At 44.1% G+C, this 19540-nt stretch overlaps 1 protein-coding gene across 1 annotated transcript in view; it reads right to left on the reverse strand.

Moving 5' to 3' along the window:
- Nucleotides 1-19540, reverse strand: part of LOC120937816 (calpain-13-like) — a 178679-nt gene that overhangs the window by 78613 nt on the left and 80526 nt on the right. Inside the window, exons 3-7 of the mRNA XM_040351314.1 lie at nt 16970-17039; nt 16641-16759; nt 8492-8625; nt 7338-7512; nt 2924-2998 (exon numbers count right to left, since the gene is read on the reverse strand). Coding sequence (XP_040207248.1) covers nt 2924-2998; nt 7338-7512; nt 8492-8625; nt 16641-16759; nt 16970-17039 — 573 coding nt within the window. The remainder of the gene's footprint in view (nt 1-2923; nt 2999-7337; nt 7513-8491; nt 8626-16640; nt 16760-16969; nt 17040-19540) is intronic.

Consider the following 19540-nt stretch of genomic DNA (forward strand, 5'->3'; position numbering starts at 1 on the left):
TGCATATTTACGCTGGCCGCTAGGTGGTGCTTCCGTCGTTTTCGGCGTAGAATATGCAAATGACCTAGATACGCCGATTCACAAATTTACGTACGCCCGGCGCTATTTTTTTACGTTGTTTTATGTTAGGCTTTTTCAGCGTAAGGTTGCTTCTGCTATTATGAGGAGTACGCAATGTTAAGTATGGACGTCGTTGCCGTGTCGAATTTTGAATTTTTTACGTCGTTTGCGTAAGTCGTTTGCGAATAGGGCTGGACGTAATTTACGTTCACATAGAAACCAATGACGTCCTTGCGGCGTACTTTTGAGCAATGCACACTGGGAAATTCCACGGACGGCGCATGCGCCGTTCGGGAAAAACGTCAATCACGTCGGGTCACCAAGAATTAACATAAAACACGCCCCCTCATCCTCATTTGAATTACGCACGCTTACGCCGGCCCCATTTACGCTACGCCGCCGTAACTTAGAAGGCAAGTGCTTTGTGAATACAGCACTTGCCTCTCTAACTTACGGCGGCGTATCGCAAATAGGATACGCTGCGCCGCCGTAACAATGCGCTCCCCTACCTGAATCTAGCCCATTGCGTCTACAAAATAGGGGATAGTTTTATGGCATTTTTATCATTAACACAGGGAACAGTAGATCACTGACGTGTCACTAGACAGAACAAGGGAATGCCTTGTTTACAAAGGCACCCCCCTGTTCTGCCTTTGCCGACCGCAATTGCGAGCTGCCGGGGAACATCGAGTTCTCGGGACCTGCAGGCGCACTCACGAGGCACACGCGCGTGCCCGCTGGGTGGCAAATTTAAAGGGACGTACAGGTATGCCCAGGATCTTAACACAACCCCTATGTATGAGAGATGCCTACGCATAGGGAGTTTGAACTGTGAACTGACAATGTTTTTTTTTTTTTGCTGCCTGTATTTTCCTGCCCTGGTGACAATCACCCCATTAGATTTTGTATGAGTGTCACATGGACAAGAAATGCAGAAAAATGTCCCATAATGGGGTCACCGACACTAATTAAAACCTCAAAAAGACTTAAAGTGATTGTAAATTATCACCTTTAAAATAACTAATTCAGTTTTAAATAGAAATGAAAGGCAAAACATTTTTGTATAGATATAAAAAAAACATAAATCCCTTTTTTTATCACTTCAATAGCCAACACTTTTACCCCCTCCTGCCCAGGCCAATTTTCAGCTTTCAGAGTTGCACTTTGAATAACAATTGCTCGTTCATGCAGCACTGTACCCAAACTAACTTTTTATTATTTTGTTCACACAAATAGGGCTTTCTTTTGGTGGTATGTAATCACCACTGGGTTTTTCATTTTTTGCTAAATAAACAAAAAAATACTGAAAGGTTTGGGAAAAAAAAAAAGTTTTTCTTGGTTTCTGTTATAAAAATTTGCACATAAATTATTGTTCATCATAAATGTCGCCCAAAATTTATTCTGCTACATTTCTTTTGGGGAAATAACCCAAATCGGTGTATATTATTTAGTCTGTAGGAAACGTATAAAGTCCGCAAACTGTGGAATATGTCTGAAAATTGATAAATACCGACGGACCATCTAATTTCTTGAGGTCCTAAAATGACAGGACAGTAGAAATTACGGTATTTAGTAGGAGGCACAGCCTCATTTGGTCATAATTATTTAAAAAACGAAGAAATAAAAAATTCTATTTTTTTCCTTTTACATATTGTCAGTTGTCAACAGCGTCATCATATAACTGGTGTGGCAGTGACCAGGGACACTGACTGATGACAGTACGAAAAAATATATTTAATATAATAGGAAAGCTAGGGGACTAGGAGGAATGCCAGGAATTTCACACAAAGGAAGCAATATAAAAAGAACAGGAGACTTCTCATACAAGTACAGGGTACAGCAGGCACACATCAGGAATATGAAATGTTGGGGTAACAAACGGTTTAAGAAATCGGTGGCAGGACTTCAAAAACATATTTGTTCAACAAAACAGAGAAAACATAATTATTCAATAAGCTCATTGGCTCTGGTAACGCTGCTCATGTAAAAAACAAGGTTGCCCAGAAAGTTCCGTATATACTCGAGTATAAGCCGACCCGAATATAAGCCGAGGCACCGAATTTTACCACAAAAAATGGGAAAACGTATTGACTCGTGTAATAAGCCTAGGGTGTCCATCTGCATGCCTCACTGTGCCTCACTTTACATCACTGTGTCCATGTGCATGCCTCACTGTGTCCATGCCTCGCTGTATCCATGCCTCACTGTGCCCATGCTTCACTGTCCCCATGCCTCACTGTGCCCATGCCTCACTGTGCCCATGCCTCACTGTGTCTATGACTAGACTAGTAGGTCCCCCAGACAACAAACTTTGCACACGTGTAGAGGAGAAATGGGGCTACATGTGTGCCAAGTCCAGGGGACCTATGGCCGGCCGGTACCGGGTCCCCAAAGTCTAGGAGATCAGGCACAAAAGGTGACTCGAGTATAAGCCAAGGGGGGCATTTTCAGCACACAAAAAAATGTGCTGAAAAACTTGGCTTATACTCGAGTATATACGGTAATTCAAAACATAGAAAAAAAAAGGAAAAAATAAATAAAAAAAACATGATCACCAGACAAAATAGTGAAGGAGTTTAAGTAGCTTCATTGATTATCCTATGATCAGAAAAACACATCCAACACATTTCAGGGACCCAAAGCACTCCCCTTCAGCAGGACTTGAATATCAGATATGGTAAAAGGACACAAAGAGGCCGATATAACAAGCATACATTAAACAGAAACGTATGACGACTTATGAAAGTTGTAGTGACAGATGTCTCATTGCTGGTTTTCTAAAACATTCACTGCCCGGTTATTAGAAGATTTCACAGAATATTGACAACAGGAAATGATCACAACATTATAAAAGCTGAATTACCTGTAAGCCATCCGTAACTGTGTAGGCGTGGCCTTGTACAATTCCATTCTGCAGTTCTATATTTCCAGTATGAAGCTAAAACAAAACACAGTTTAGAAATCCAATTATTTAAAATACCCCTGACTGATGGAGTGATATGTATTGTGGTAACTCTCTTAGTTACTATGTTCTGCAGCACAGATGAGGTGCATGTGCACGGAACGCGTAGGGAGGATCATTGCAGTCTTCCGCCATGCCACCGTATCCTAGGTTGGAAATGGTGGCAATGGTGTAAGTTTGGCTGTTTTTTTACTTGGATGTACATTATTTATTTAAAATTGTATACATTTTATAAAAAACTACTACATCATAAACCTTTTCTCAGGCTTTGTGTGGTTAGCACCCTTCTGACCAGGTTTCGGTGAGAAGAGCCACTGGATTACTGCTGGGAACTCATAAAGGTTGTTCTGATATTATGCGGTTTACCAGTGGCATTCTGGTGAGTTCATATTGGTGAAGGAAACAGTACTGGAGTCACTTTATGCAGAGAAGCACTTTTGTCACTTTATTGATATCGCCTGGGAACATACCTTCATTGGATGATTTCCACACACTTTGGACACACTTTGTGGACCTTTTTGGATTTTAAATATACATTAGGAGTTTGTGTGATGTAATATGGTCAAGTTTTTTAAAGATATTTTGTCCTATACATGACACTTTATGTTTGAAATGTTGTAGCACTGCACTTTTTATTTATTACTAAACTCCATTTAGCACTTAGTCATAAACACATCTCCATTACATTTGTCGCTTAGTCCCCCTGCAAAGTCCCACAAATATCTGTTTATCCCGTCAGAGAAGTCCACCTAATGCAGACTGTATCTGCTTGCACTACAGTGGAATAGGAAGATGTTGCAAGGGGGGGTGGATTTCAGTATTGTCACTGCTGATTCATAAGTCTGTATTTTGTCAATCGTCACCTGGCCACACCTAGTCCTGAGCACTGCTTTCTGGATGGACAGCATTGCCTCTGTTGCTTAACCCCTCCCCCACCTCTGTGAGCTGCAGTATCTGGGAGGGAGAGTGTGTGAGACACAAATGAAGGAGGATTTGGCTCAGTCAGGGAAGATAAGGGAAGTTCTATGTTTACTTTATGAGGCTTGTGTATTACATAGTAACTGGATTTGGGAGGTGTTCAGATTCTCATACAAGAGCCTTTTCGATGTACTTAAAGGGGTCTTTTTATATTTTAAAAAAAATGTTGTGGGAATGTGTCAATAATAAATCTTCACTATAATTTGCCTAATACCTTTATTTCCTAGAATCATCATAGCCATCTGGTGGCATTTTCTTGAATGAGGTATTTCAGGAAAATACCACCTTATGGGCACTAGATAGGGCTTGCAATCCTAGGAAATAATTTATTAGGCAAATTGCTGTGAAGATTCAATTATTGACACATTCAGACAGCATTTGTTCTTCTCAATTAGGCCGGGTTCACACTGGTACGACAAACACACGGACATTGGGAGTACATGCCTCATGACGTATGCATATCAATGGTTCCCTATGAGAGCCCCCTTAACTGGTCCGCCACAAGTCGGTCCACCCAGTGACGTCATCCGGAGGCCCTGCCCTCTTGTGACATCACCGCCCATCATGCCCGGTGGTGACGTCACAAGGGGACGGGGCCTCTGGATGATGTCACTGGGGGGCTATGCCCCCTGTCTATATAAGTAATAACACACAGTGGCCCCAGCATTACACTAGGAGAGAGCGTCAAGACAACATCAGAGGAAGAACAGAGGGAGAAGACAGCGGACAGAGGAGACCCAGCAGAGGCAGAAAACAGCGCAGAGAGGAGAAGAACTGGAAAGGGGGAGAAGACAGCGCAGAGAGGAGAAGAACCGGAGAGGGGAAGAAGACATCAACGGAGGAGGAAGTGGAAATCGGAAGATACGCCGGAGCTGCCTTAATAAATTATTTTAAAAGCCTGTGTAGTGTTTTAATTCTTGACACTTTTTTTTTGGGGTGAATGGGTAGGGGGTACAATGTACTCATTCACATAGGGTGGGGGGCAGGATTTGGGGGCCCCCTTGTTTAAGGGGGCTTCCAGATTTTGATAAGCCCCCCACTCGCAGACCCCAACAACCACTGGCCAGGATTGTTGGGAAGAGGCCCTTGTCCCCATCAACATGGGGACAAGGTGCTTTGGGGTGGGGGGTCGCAGGGACTCCCTGCACCAAAGCACCCACACCCCCATGTTGAGGGCATGTGGCCTAATATGGTTCAGGAGGGGGGTGTTTGCTCGTTCCCACCCCCTTTCCTGACCTGCCAGCCAGGCTGCGTGTTTGGATAAGGGTCTATTATGGATTGTAAGGGGGACCCCACGCCGTTTTTTTGGTGTGGTGATTCCCCTAAAATCTATACCAGGCTTCAAGTCGCAGGGCAAAGTTGGATATAGTTGTACAACTGTTGTGTTGTACAAGTGTGAACCCGGCCTGAGACTCATAAGTTGTATCCTGACTCTGTTCCTGTTAACCTCTGAGTTTTCAGTGTTTTTAAAGGACACATTTCTTTGTATAGTATGTAAAGATATTAAAGTACTTGGTAGCAACCTAGCTGCTCATTATATACTGCATGCAGTCTCTTCTGCTAGCTTAGTAATGTACTACGGTGGAAACTTCTCTCCTGCAACCACAGGTTGGAACTGGAACTTTTTCTTGAAAACTCACACAAAATTTATAAACCACACTTAGGGTTGATCATATTACCCTAACAATACAAACTGTAAACAGGGATATAATTAACATAGCTAAACAACAGCCAACATATACTATAAACATTAAGCTAATAAAACAACTAGTCACTTACTCAGTGTCCACCCAGACAATGTTGTGATTAATCAGAGATCCCACTCCAGGTCAGACTGCCTGCCACCGAGCTCACAAAGTGCACTACACATTATCATAAGTATAAGCACATAACACCTTAATAAACAGACTATAGCAGGAGACCCCCAGCCTCAGGTTGCTCTAAGATGATCATATTAACATCTGCTCTGAGTCTCACAGTCTAAAGTAATCATTGCTTGTTTTGGGCATAGAAGCCATAAATATGTGTAGCGCCATGCTCCCATTGAGTAGGCGCTATGTGTTAAATTATAGATGTCTGAGCAGTAGTTTGGCTCAGAATAGTTATTCTAAATTGTTGGTTCTGTTTCAATTCGGCTGGGTTGCATAAGTTTACCCTTGACAGTGGGTGTAGCTGTCACCGCAGGTCAGGGTTGGAAAGGCAACAGGCTGGATGTATTGGGTATCTCTCTCCCAGAAGTGGCTCAGGGGGTGTTGTCAACCTGTTGTGCATTCTGGGGAGGGGTACTTAAGGGACAGATGCCGTTTGGAGGGGTTTGTCTCCCGATCTGATGGCCCTCCTGGCCTCAGGGGTGTGTGAGCTGTTTCGTAGCCTCGGGGCCGGCTGGCCCAAGGTCTAGAAACTGAGAGTAAGCCCAGGAGTTTCTGGGGCCTACTAATCCAGGGATTGGCCTTCGCTACCTTATCTACGGAAGGAAGCTGAACCAAATGGGTGTAACTTTTGTTGGAACTATACCAAGTGTGCAGTTGGTTACTCGATTTTGTGGCAGAAAATCGTGGGCAGCCTGACAACACTTATCAAGTCTGTGGCAGAGACATTGACGAGCTTCACACCAGCTGCTAGGCCGGTGAGAGTAGGCCTATCTGGTGGTTGATACAATCCAGTGTGGAGCTGAGTTAATCCTCTGGATCTAAGTTGTACCCATGATCCGCAAACCAAAAGTACCTGAGTCTTTCCCTATCCCTCTACCCTTCTGTTGGAAAACTTTGTTTAATAAAATCCTTGAAAAAAACTTTGTGTTTGGTGCAGACATTCTTATGGATAACTCTTCAAGGAGAACCCCTGAAACGAGCGTATGGAACAGTAAGGTAATGGCAGGCCCAAATCCAAACCAGCATCTCTTTCGGTGGTAGTGCTACATATGTATCTGGGTCCCCCCAGTTCCCAGAGTCTGTGTGTTTTGGGGAGACATGGACTTGAATCAGAAACAACACCACTCCAAGGGTCCCCCAGGCACACACCTCCCTACAAGTAGTGTTCCCTTAAAAGCCAGGGCCCATAGTCAGTAGGCAAGAGGCAGTCCCCTACAAAAGTCTCTGCCCTGTCTGTCTGTCACAGACTTTAGTGTACAAAGCTTTTTAAAAACATTGACAGACAATAATAATTTGGGTAATCTCAGACTAGACAAAGTAAGCAATATCAATGCTTCTATACACCTGACAAGCTCATTACTGCCCCATGTAGCGCTAAGGGGCCTAGTCCTTGTCTCCGTCGGGTTGGGTGCTGATTTGACCTGTTTATATTTACTCTCAGCTGAGATGATAAATGTTCTACTTACATTTCCTGGAGTTGTAGCTCCCATGAGTGATCCAGATCTTGCTGCTGCTAGGACAATATCGCGAAGGTCTGGAGGAGGTTTGGATAAGTCAAAATCAAGCTGGACCCCTCCTGTGAAATCCACCAGTGCCTCTGAGATAAACCCCCAGTGCAAATTCTGGTAGGAGCCACGTAGCCTGTTGGGGTACACAGAAAAACATTACAGGTCTATAAACACGAACAGAAATTTGACTGGATGCAATCGAATACTAAGTACAGAGCAGAATCCTCCCTTTAGAAGCTGTCGTAGCCCTACACTGTGCTCTGTTCTGAATGACAGGAGTGACAGCAGCATCACCCCTGTCATTCAGGTAGATAGAGAGTGGAGTGTCGGCTGTCAGCACCTCTGCACTCAGGGCACATTTCCCTTCTGCCTACCCCTTGTCCAGACCCTGCCTCCTGTGTCAGCATACACGGATCAGCAGCTGATTGGCTGCAGCGGCTGATCAACAAAAGTTTTCCAACATACCTGTCCAATGGTGGGAATGACCTTACATGGATCTATCTATGGACAGCTTAAGGCTACTCTCAGGCCCACCATCAGGGGGGTACAGGCAGTACACCTGTAAGGGGCCCGGATGGCAACCCCCTTTTTTTTTCAATTTTTTTTTTCCTCAGTATACCTGTAAGGGGCCTCGGAGGTCCCCAGGTGTGCAGATGGCAACCTCCTTGGTTTTTTTTTCCCCAGCAGTATACATACCTGTAAGGGGCCCGGAGGTCCCCAGGTGCCCGAATGGCAACCCCCCTTTTTTTTATCTTTTTTTTAGTCAGTATACCTGTAAGGGGCCCGGATGGGAATCCCCCTTTTTTTTTTTGTTCGTCAGCACCCAAACCCGCTTTTCAATTCGCGGCGCCCTCCTCCCCGCTTCTCAATTCGTGGGCACCCCCCGTTTCTCAATTCGCAGTGGCACCCCTCCCCGCTTCTCAATTCGTGAGGGCCCATGCCTGAAGCTGTGTAAGGGGCCCCAAAATTCCTGATGGCGGGGCGGCCCTGGCTACTCTGCTCACAGATTGACAGCTGAACTGCTTTTAAGGGTCACAAGGATACTATTTGGTTACAGTTATAAGACACATTTTGACTTGTAAATGTTATTATATCAGTGAAATTAGTCATACTTGGCATAGGCTTTCTCCAGCAGGGACGGCCAGAATTCATTGTTACTCCTTGGCTGAACAGACAAGTATCTGCCGTTAAGTAAAGGTAGACGGTCATCAACCACCACGTCCACCCATTCTCCGTACTGCCAGAACTGCGAGAGAGAAGATGACAGCGCAATTCAGCACATGAGGGAAGCATGCTTCTACATAACAGTAATTTGTCAGTAATACCAAAAAAACATAAGCCACAATATTCAGAAGTAACAAGTAAAGATATACTGTATCTAAAGCCAAACTTTTTTTTCTGCTTTGAATCATTCCCAGACCAGAAATATAGAGGAAATCAATATAGAAATAAAAAAAAAAGTTTTGACTGTACATACACTTAAAGAGAACCTGTCACCAACTTAAAACAATTACAGACAAAAAAATCAAGTATTTTAAATGCTTACTTGCAGCTTTCCATAAAAAAAAAAAAAAAAAATGTTTCTATCACGTGTAATGTGCCTCTAAACTTACTGCGACTTCTCCTGGAAATGTAATTTTCCTAGCACATCCCTCTCCATGTCATATACTCACCTCTTCTGGGAGTGTCTAATTGTCTATGCTGGCCCAGCTCTTCTGCTTCAGTGTTGCCAACCTACCAGATTGAAATTTACTGACACAACACCCAAAACTTACTGGCACAGCCAAGTTTTTACTGGCTCTTCCAAAAGTTACAAAATTACAGTTTTAAGTGCAAATTAGAGTATTTGGGTTACAAACAAATACAATATGTAATTAACACTATGATTTAAGGTAGATAATAAGGCACAAAACATATATATATATTATATAAGTAGCTCAGGGACTGGCCTTAGGAGGGCAAGAAATCAGAATAGGCGGCACACACACATAAAATTGACTCTCACAGTAAGGCCCCTTTCAGACTGGGGCGGGAGCCGCGGTGGCGGTATAACGCCGCTAAAAATAGCGGCGCTATACCGCCGGGATTGCCGCGGGAATCAGCCGCTAGCGGTGCGGTATTAACCCCCGCTAGCGGCCGATAAAGGGTTAATACTAGGGTTGTCCAGATACCGATACCAGTATCGGTATCGGGACCGATACCGAGTATTTGCGCTAGTACTCGTACTCGCGCAAATACTCCCGATACCAAAATAGAATACTTTTTTTTTTTTTTGTGACATCGAACACAAATTGGATGGCACCATTGGATGGCACTGATAGGTGGCACTGGCATTGATTGAATGGCACTCATAAATGGATGGCACTGATAGGTGGCACTGGCATTGATTGGGTGGCACTGATGAGATGCACTAATAAGCTGCCTCCCTGCACTGATGCACTAATGGGCACTGATCTGCACTGGCTAGCTGCACTTTTGGGCACTGGCACCGATGAGCTGCACTGACAGTGATCACTCCTTCAATGATATGTAGTTTTCCAGTACCGTATGCTAAAAAACAGCCCCACACCATGATGTACCAGTTCTTCATAATTCTAAAGAAAATATCTTTGGTCTGTATTGTGGTTTGAAAACGGTCACATGACATTAAAAAAAAGTATCGGTATTCGGTATCGGCGACTACTTGAAAAAAAGTATCGGTACTTGTACTCGGTCCTAAAAAAGTGGTATCGGGACAACCCTAGTTAATACCGCCCGCAATGCGCCTCTATAGAGGCGCATTGCGAGCGGTATTGCCGCGGTTTCCCATTGTTTTCAATGGGAAGGAGCGGTGAAGGAGCGGTATACATGCCGCTCCTCTCAGCGCTCCAAAGATGCTGCTGACAGGAGATTTTTTGTCTCCCGCCAGCGCATCGCCTCAGTGTGAAAGCCCTCTGGCTTTCACATTGAGTCTGCAGTGAAGGAGTTTTTCAGGCGGGATAGCAGCGCTATTTTTAGCGCTGTACCGCCTGAAAAACTCCTCAATGTGAAAGGGGCCTTACACTGACAGCAGTGTGTAGCAGCACCAATGATGATGACACCTCACCGACACGACATGTCCTCTCCTGAGTCACAGTGACAGTCTCTCCCCAAGCCTAGTGGTCCCTTCAGTCCACTCCAATCTAAACAGCACTGACGGTCCTGGTCTCAGCCTGCCTTGTTCCCATATCACAGACCCGCACATTAGGCTCTGGTCGCTCTGTTTGGCTCCATTGCACCATGACATCACACGACATGCTCAGCCACCGCCTCCGTCAGAGCTGCCCAATGACACTGTAGCAAGCATTTGGATGATCCCAGCCGGCTCTGGACCAAGCTGAGCGTCACAGCCATATTTTTTACTGGCAACCTTTTACTTTTACTGGCATTTACTTGCAGGAGAAAATTGCCATTTATTTACTGGCTGCCAGTAAAAATACTGGTGGTTGGCAACACTGAAACACGCCAGAGTGGCACTGCCTGGTATTCCAGCATTTCTCTTCTCACTCATGTAAATAATATGACCCCAGTGCTAACGAAGAGGGGCAGGTCAGGGGAAAACAAGGATACAGTGAAGGTACCCAAGGTCTTCCTTATTAACCGATGAGGTCATCAGTCCCTAGTCAGATTTATTGGGTCTGACTGCGTATGGTTTCATCCAGTGAGTTTAGACACAATTTGAGGTTTAATGAAATGACATATTTATCCAGGCTTCCTAAGTGACAGATGGATAGCAGGCATCTGCAATGAGTGGTACCCATACAGTATGAAAAGTAGGAACATTCTTACATACAAATTCTGAGCTCTTTATGGCCTTTCACTTCTTAACTGAGCAATGATTGCAGTGTGTGAATTATCTGTAAGCTAATCATAAACATACTTCATGCAAAGCTACCTCAGCAGGCCAAGGCGGTCGTGTAGAATATACAAATGTTTGCAAAGAGGGAAGCGTGCTTTGCTTGTCGTTTGCACGTTGTTTAAAATAGATTTACCTGTTTAATCCAGATGAAGGAACAAAGGAAGGTCCAAGGTAAACACAGGATTACAGTGTTATGTAACCCATTTGAAACCTGAGAAGAGCTCCTGAGATAGACGTAATTCCTATTCGATTTTGAGAACCACTGATCATCATGGACGTGATCCCGATCGGATTCGCACTCGCTAAAACCTCTCTTTTTCTCTAAAAGAACCCAGTCTGAGGCCCGGATTCAGATACAATGGAGTATCTATCCGCGGGCGTAACGTATCTCAGATACGTTATGCCGCCGTAAATTAGGGCGCAAGTTCCGTATTCAGAAAGAACTTGCGCCCTATGTTATGGCGGCGTAGCGTATGTTGTCCGGCGTAAGCCTGCCTAATTCAACTGTGGATGATGTGGGCGTGTTTTATTTAAATTTAGTTTGACCCTGTGTACTTGACGTTTTTTTCAAACGGCGCATGCGCCGTTCGTGAAAGAATCCCAGTGCGTATGCTCGAAATTACATCATTGCTTTAGACGTGAACGTAACTTACGTACAGCCCTATTCGCGTACGACTTACGCAAACGACGTAAAATTTTCAAAATTCGACGAGGGAACGACGTCCATACTTAACATAGGATACCCATCATATAGCAGGGGTAACTTTACGCCGGAAAAAGCCTAACGTAAACGACGTAAAAAAATGCGCCGGGTGGACGTATGGGTGGACGTATCTACCTAATTTACATATTCCTTGCGTAAATATACGGAAGCGCCACCTAGCGGCCAGCGTAAATATGCAGCCTAAGATACGACGGTGTAAGACACTTACGCCCGTCGGATCTTAGGGAAATCTATGCGTAACTTATTCTATGAATCAGGCACATAGATACGACGCCGCAACTCAGAGTTAAGACGGCGTATCCGGAGATACGCCGTCATAACTGCTCTCTGAATCCGGGCCCAAGAGTGTAGGTAGATGTTGGGCTGCAGTATATCCACCTACCTGAAGGTGGCACTGTGTCATTTCTCCAGGCTGGCAGGAGGCCATTGAGGACCAATTGGTCCCATGCTATGGGCTTAATGCAGCTGTCTTGGGAAGAACGGCATATCTAATTGGATACTGAAATCCCAGGAGATTTGGGTGACCATCTTGACACAGAAGTCCATAAATAGAAGATTCTACATCAATCGGTGTGCACAGTGTGGGAGTAATAAAAGGATAGAACTCCCATTGGTTAGAGTGAGAATAGACAGGGCCGCCTTTAAGGCAGGGCAAAATGGGAAGCTGCCCTGGGCCCTGTCATTGTTGTGGGGCCAAAAGCAGATGCCTCATACTTGCCAACTATCCCAGTTTAAATTCCCTTGTCCCTTGAAGCTTTAATCTTTTGCTGTATCTCAGTGTGAAGTGCTGCTACTAACACTGCCCAGCTCTGCCCTATTGTTGTGTACAGATGACTCACCTGCAGACCCTGTGTTTACATGTAAATAACCGTCATTCATATGTAAATAGCAGCGGAATTCAGACGTAAATAGCTGAGGCAGCTGGCATTCATATGTAAATAAAGGCGGCATTCATTTGTATATAATGCCCCTCTGCAGTGAAGAGATGGTGTGCTATAACCTCTAGCAACCAATCAGTGAGCAGTATTACTGAACAGTAATCTCTTGCAACAATCAACAAGAAGAAACCATGTGCTGTAACCTCTAGCAACTAATCAGTGAGCCGTAATGTGTGCTGTAACCTCTAGCAACCAGTCAGTAAGTGGTAATGATATGCTGTAACCTTTGGCAACCAATCGCAATCACTGCCTGACCTGATACAGTAAACTGATTTAAGTCTAGCTGATATTTATTGTATGTCTCAGAGCAGGTGGAGAGCAAAATTGCATGGGGGGGGACAAGATTTTTTTTTGCCCAGGGTCCAATCAACATTAAAGATGGCCCTGGCCATGCTTATAGAGGTATCAATTACTGGTTGGGTAACCCCGTAACAAAAAGGTCTATCAGACCTTCACTGGCACGCTGTATGGGCTTCAACAATTGGATAGATGAAAATTGCCCCACATCTTCAGTACAGGCTGGAAGGGCTCAGTCTGTTCCAAAGCTCTAATATTCCAGGGGATGGTTTAGTGATATGAGGGAACTGCATAGGAATCTTCCCTGTTCCCATTAATTCCAAAGTGGACTTCAATTCATCTCAGCAGCTCAGATGCTCCAGAGTAAGATGATGATAAAAGAGAGGTGATTTCCAAGTTAATTACCCTCACTAATACATACCTCCTAACTTTTTGGGATGGGGACGAGGGACACCTATAAGCAAAAGTATGTAGACATAGGACACATACCCTGCCATACCCCTTAAAGGAGAATTATACCCCCAAAAGTGTTTTTTTTTTACCACTACTATTCCTTTATTCAAAAAAAAAAAATATATAGGAAATTTACAAATGCGGTAATTTAGAAATTGGTTTAGCACTGGGAAACACTTTTTGAAAGTGCATTTTATATAAAACTATATAGATCAGACCAAAATGAGGAGGAAATAGGGACTTATTCCAAACCAGGGACAATTGGGAACTATACTTATAGGTAGCTGCTATTCCCTTCACTGGTAAACAGGTAAAAAGGTTCTTTGGACTCTTTAGTCATTCATTCTGACCATAGGCGTGCGCACAGGGTGTGCCAGGTGTGCCCAGGCACACCCTAATCACCCTGTGCTGCACAGATTGCCCCTGCTGCTTGGCTGCAGAGAAAGGGACTCAGGAATCTCTGCCCTCTGCCCCTTTCTCTGTCTCAAAAGTGAGATATCAGGGGTTGGTTTAGGCCCCTGATATCTCACCAAAGCCCCCCAATGGTGCTCCTAAAATATTGTAAAAGAAAATAATAAAAGATTATTGTAAAAAAATATTGTAAAAAATAATACAAATAAAAAAAATGTAAAAAGTAATAATAAAATAAAAATAAACTACTGACAACAGTCCTTGCCCACTGACACCATCAACTGTTCTACTGACACTGTCCATTGCCATATAATATTTTATATATATATATATATATATATATATATATATATATATATATATATATATATATATATATATATATATATATATATATATATATATATATATATACATATATATATATACATATATATATATATATATACATATACATGTGTGTTTGAGCTTTGGGGTGCACACCCTAATGTAATAGGCTGCGCACACCTATGATTCTGACACAGAAATAGACAAGCCTTCAAGATATTTGTTACAACATTATATTGTTAATTGACCACATCTGACCCTTTTGCAACATCAGAAGGCTTTTCTACTGTGTTTCCCCGAAAATAAAACCTAGAGTTATTTTCCAGTTGGGCTGCAATATAAGCCCTACCCTGAAAAAAGGCCTAGTTTAAAATGCTTGTAAAATCCTATAATCCACTCCATTACAGTATTATATAATTGTGTTTCTGTAATATAATTGCAGGGAAGAGAGCTCCGGCGCGTCACAGAAGCGCAGAACTATACTATAACGAAGGTATTTGGCACAATTATATTGCAGAAACACACACATTATACATTATATACTACTGTAATAGAGTGGATTATAGCATTTTATAAGCATTTGAACTTGGTTCACACTGGGGATTCCTGTCAGACAGGGAGAGAGAGGGGAAGAGAAGATGGAACATTACATGGTAAGACCTACCCCAAAAATAAGCCCTACTGTGTCTTTTGTTGCCAAAATTAATATAAGACCCAATCTTATTTTCGGGGAAACGATGTATGTGAAAAACACAGAAAGCAATTATGATGGAGTCTGGCAATAGGATAGCATTGTAGGACATACTGGATATCCTTGAATCCCAGTGTTTTTGTCTCATTAATAAGTTTTATTTATTTATTTATTTAAAGTGTTTTAATGAATAACTGTGGTTTAGATATTAGTTGCCTACGCAGGTGATTGTGAGCAAGTAGGTTCTCTAAAGTTCAATGGACCAGTGAATAACAGTTAATTTCCTTTCCCTTCCCTTTCCGTTTCATTATTTTCCCTTTTCCCTTTATTTTATTTTATTTTATTATCCTCTCCTCTACTCTCTTAATAAAATTATTAAAAATTATGTTTCCTTCTTTCTCTTGGCCAGCCAATGATTTATTTTCTAAGTGTAGCACTACCCCCGCAGGAGCTGCTGGTTAGATTTTGGGTGGCACGTTACGTCTATGTTCTCGCTGCCCAGGGTGAAAGGAGAGTCTAAAGAATTTCAATGTCCACATAACGCACTTCTTTTTCTTGGATTTATTTTGCAGAACTTTAGTAGAAAAGAAGGATGAGGGGTGGAAGGGTAGGTAGGTTCAGGTGCACAGTCACAAAGTAAGGAAACACTCCTGTTTCCAGCAAACAGTTCTTGTCGCCACTCTAGCCAGAGTGGGTATTGCTCACCCGGATAGGTCCCTCTCACTGGCCTAGCAACCGGGATGGCGCACAAAGTAAAGTACAGTCTCTGCCACAGACCTTCCCTTCTTGATGAGGCACTTTGGTCCGGAATCCTCTGCCACAGGATTCAGCACCCGGATCTCTTTAGCTTTGTTTCTAGAACTTTTAGATCCGACAGGCGACCACCGTCAAGCCTCTCAGTGTACGGTGCATCCTTCGATGAAGTTTCCAGGCCTTCTCCCAAAAGTACCAGCCTCTTGCATGGCCCCCTCCAGGAGAGGTCCTCCCCTGGCTTCCTTCATCAAGTGGCTTCCTCCCGCAGGACGGACAGCACAGGATCACCTTTGCCGTATAGGCCCCAGCCAGACAACTTGTCCCACAGACTAAGCCACAGCCCCGGGCCAACGTGGTCCCGGAACTAGGATTCAGAACACGAACCTCAGGCCAGGCGGGCCACGAACAGACGGACCCCGCAACCAATAGCATCTGTCCCTTAAGTACCCCTCCCCAGCATGCACAGTGGGGTGACCACACCCACTGATTCGCTGCAGATGGGGATACTCAATAGACCTTGACCTTGCTGCTGCCACCCTTGGCCTGGGGTGGTAATGACACCCCCAGGCGAGCAATGGTGGATACTCTCAGCACAGCCATGGCTGGAACAGAGGCTAAATTGCCCTTAATCACTCTGGTCTGAGCCAAATAACAGCCCAGACCCCCACAAAATATAAAGCAGCGCCTGTTCAACAGGAGCAGGGCGCTACATAAATGTTTGACTAATGTATGCACCATGTTGTTTTCCTCTCATTAAAATCTTTGGTAAAAGGAAATATTTTTTTCTTACCCTAAAGTGAAAGATTCCAGCATATTTGTGTGTGAATTCCTGGTCTTTGGGAACAACATTTTCAAGAAACTTCCGGTGCAAAGTTAAAGCTCCAACAGCAGAAAGAACCCAGCAGTCACCTAAAGAGACACAGTTTATAAATAAATGGATAGCATAAATGTATATTAAAAATATAACCCAAATAAAGTTTTACCTTTAAATAAAAGTACAAAGTGCAGTTTGCTCAAAACAGGAAAAACAACCAGATAGAATCCATAGATTTGGTTGGTAGCTCCTTGTAAGATTATGTGTGGAGGAGAGATGGAGTTCAGGAGTACAGCTAATCTTACCTATTTCTCCTTGCATAATGTCAAAAATGCTTGCTCCATCAACGAGAAAACGGGGATCTTGGTTTAACTCCTAAAATAAAAACATAATAACTTGTAATATAGAAGTTAAAGAATATTTAAACCGTATAACAAAAAAAGTAATATATTACAGCTTGCCCAATATGTGGTGACTGTATTATTTTTATTTTTATCAGGGTTATTCCTTTATTTTAACTTGTGATCCTGCTTACACACCTTCTGTCCTAACTTGAAAACTCTCACAATTTTGTATTTGTGAAAAAGCAATGTTGTCACCCTAGGGCAGGACTACAGAACATCTCCCCCCTCTCCCAGGGGCAGACTGACAACTTATGGGGCCACCGGGCAATAAGAGATTATGGGGCCCCCGGGCAATAGGAGATTATGTGATTATGTGGCCACACAGTATACACATACAGTATATATACACAGTATATACACACAGACACACAATATACGCACACAGTATACATACACACAGAATACACATACACACACTGAAAAGGTACCGGAGAGGCAGGGCAGCTATAATCTTGGGAGCACAGATTTTTACATATTGTCCCTGGTATTACTGAGGCTGGCAACCCTGATGGGGCCCCCTAGTGGCATGGGGCCCTCGGGCAGTGCCCAAGTGCCCGAATGGTCAGTCCGCCCCTGCCCTCTCCACATCTCCATAATATAAGGGGTAGGTGTTGTGTAGTTACAGACGTGAACTGGGTAAGATGATAGCACTGCTTGGTATACAGAAAGCACAGTGAAGGCCCATACACACGATCTGACTTTTTGACAACAAATGTCCGACGGACCTGTTTGGTTGGACAATCCGACCATGTATACGCTCCATCGGACAAATGTTTTGTGTTTTTCATCGGACAAATATTCGCTGTAAAAAACAGACAACCTTTCTGGCAACAAAGGTCCGATGGAGGATAATCCGACTGTGTGTATACAAGTCCAAGTCCAAAGTACAAGCAGCCAACAATAGCAGAAGTTGCCCACAGGATGGCAGTAAAGAGCTGAAAAAACACGTGATTTGGTGAAAGATGGTTGAAAAAGTCCCAGAGTCACAGCAGGAAAACTCTTCAAATCTCCCCCTATTAGACAGTTGTCACCCAAACAGGTTTCTAGTGGAGTGTTGGCCCCAACATGTTCTCCCTGTGCCTGTGTGAGTTTCCTCCGGGTACTCTGGTTTCCTTCCACACTAGAAAGACTTGCTGGTAGGTTAATTAGCTCCTGTCTAAACTGTCTATACTGTGTGAATGTATGAATGTGAGTTAGGCCTCGTACACACGACTGAACGTCTGTACGTCCGACCGGACAATTTTCCGGCGGATCGGACAGGTTTCCAGCGGACAAATGTTTCTTAGCATGCTAAGAAACATGTCCGCTGGAAGCCTGTCCGTCGGACATGTTCGTTCGTCTGTACGACTGAGGCCTTGTACTCACGAGCAGACATGTCCGATGAAACCGGTCCGCGGACCGTTTTCATCGGACATGTCTGCCCGGGGACTTCTGTTCGATGGCTGTACACACCATCGAACAGAGGTCCGCGCGTAAACAATACGCGGTGCGTGTCCGCGGTGTCGCCGCGTCGATGACGCGGTGTCGCCGCGACAATGACGCGGCGGCGTGAGCGGCCTGCCTTTAAAATGCTTCCACGCATGCGTCAAAGTCATTCGACGCATGCGAGGGATGGCGGGCGGCCGGACATGTACGGTAGGTCTGTACAGACGACCGTACATGTCGGGGGGACAGGTTTCCAGCGGACTGTTTTAAAGCAAGTCCAGGAAACAGTTGTCCGCTGGAAACCTGTCCGATCCGCCCGAAAATGGTCCGCTCGGGCCTACACATGGCCAAACATGTCTGCTGAAACTGGTCCGCGGACCAGTTTCAGCAGACATGTTTGGTCGTGAGTACGGGGCCTTACCGGACATGTCCGCTCGGCCAAAAGCCCTCGCATGCGTCGAAGTGATTTGACGCATGCGCAGAAGCATTGACCTTCCAGGGTCGCGCACGTCGCCGCGTCATCGTTGCTGCCACGTCACCGGGTATCCTGTCCGCGGGGATTTTGGTTTGATGGTGTGTACAACCATCAGACCAAAATCCGGCAGCGGACATGTCCGATGAAAACGGTCTGGCGGACCGTTTTCATCGGACAGTCCGTCCGTGTGTACGAGGCCTTAGGGACTTTAAATTGTAAACTCCTCGTGGGAAGGATGTGAATGTGCAATATAAAATATGTGTAAAGCGCTGTGTAAATTGATGGCACTATATAAGTATCTGTAATAAATGAATATATTATTAAAGTGGCAAAAGTATATTCCAAAATCCCGAGCAAACATAATGGTACACTGGCTGTGAGAAGGTATATCTTCTAAGTGTTGAGAGTGTACATTGATACTTGGTGGGACCCACTAATTATAACTGGTGCAAACAACACAGAAAACTGCTGTGCACTTGTATATGATACTATCAAAATGTTACAATATCTTTAAACATCGTTACAATCTTTAGACATGTACCCTTCGTTTCATTTCGAATAAATATTCCGAC

This window comes from Rana temporaria, chromosome 4 (genome assembly GCF_905171775.1).
Source record: "Rana temporaria chromosome 4, aRanTem1.1, whole genome shotgun sequence".
Taxonomy (NCBI): Eukaryota; Metazoa; Chordata; class Amphibia; order Anura; family Ranidae; genus Rana; species Rana temporaria.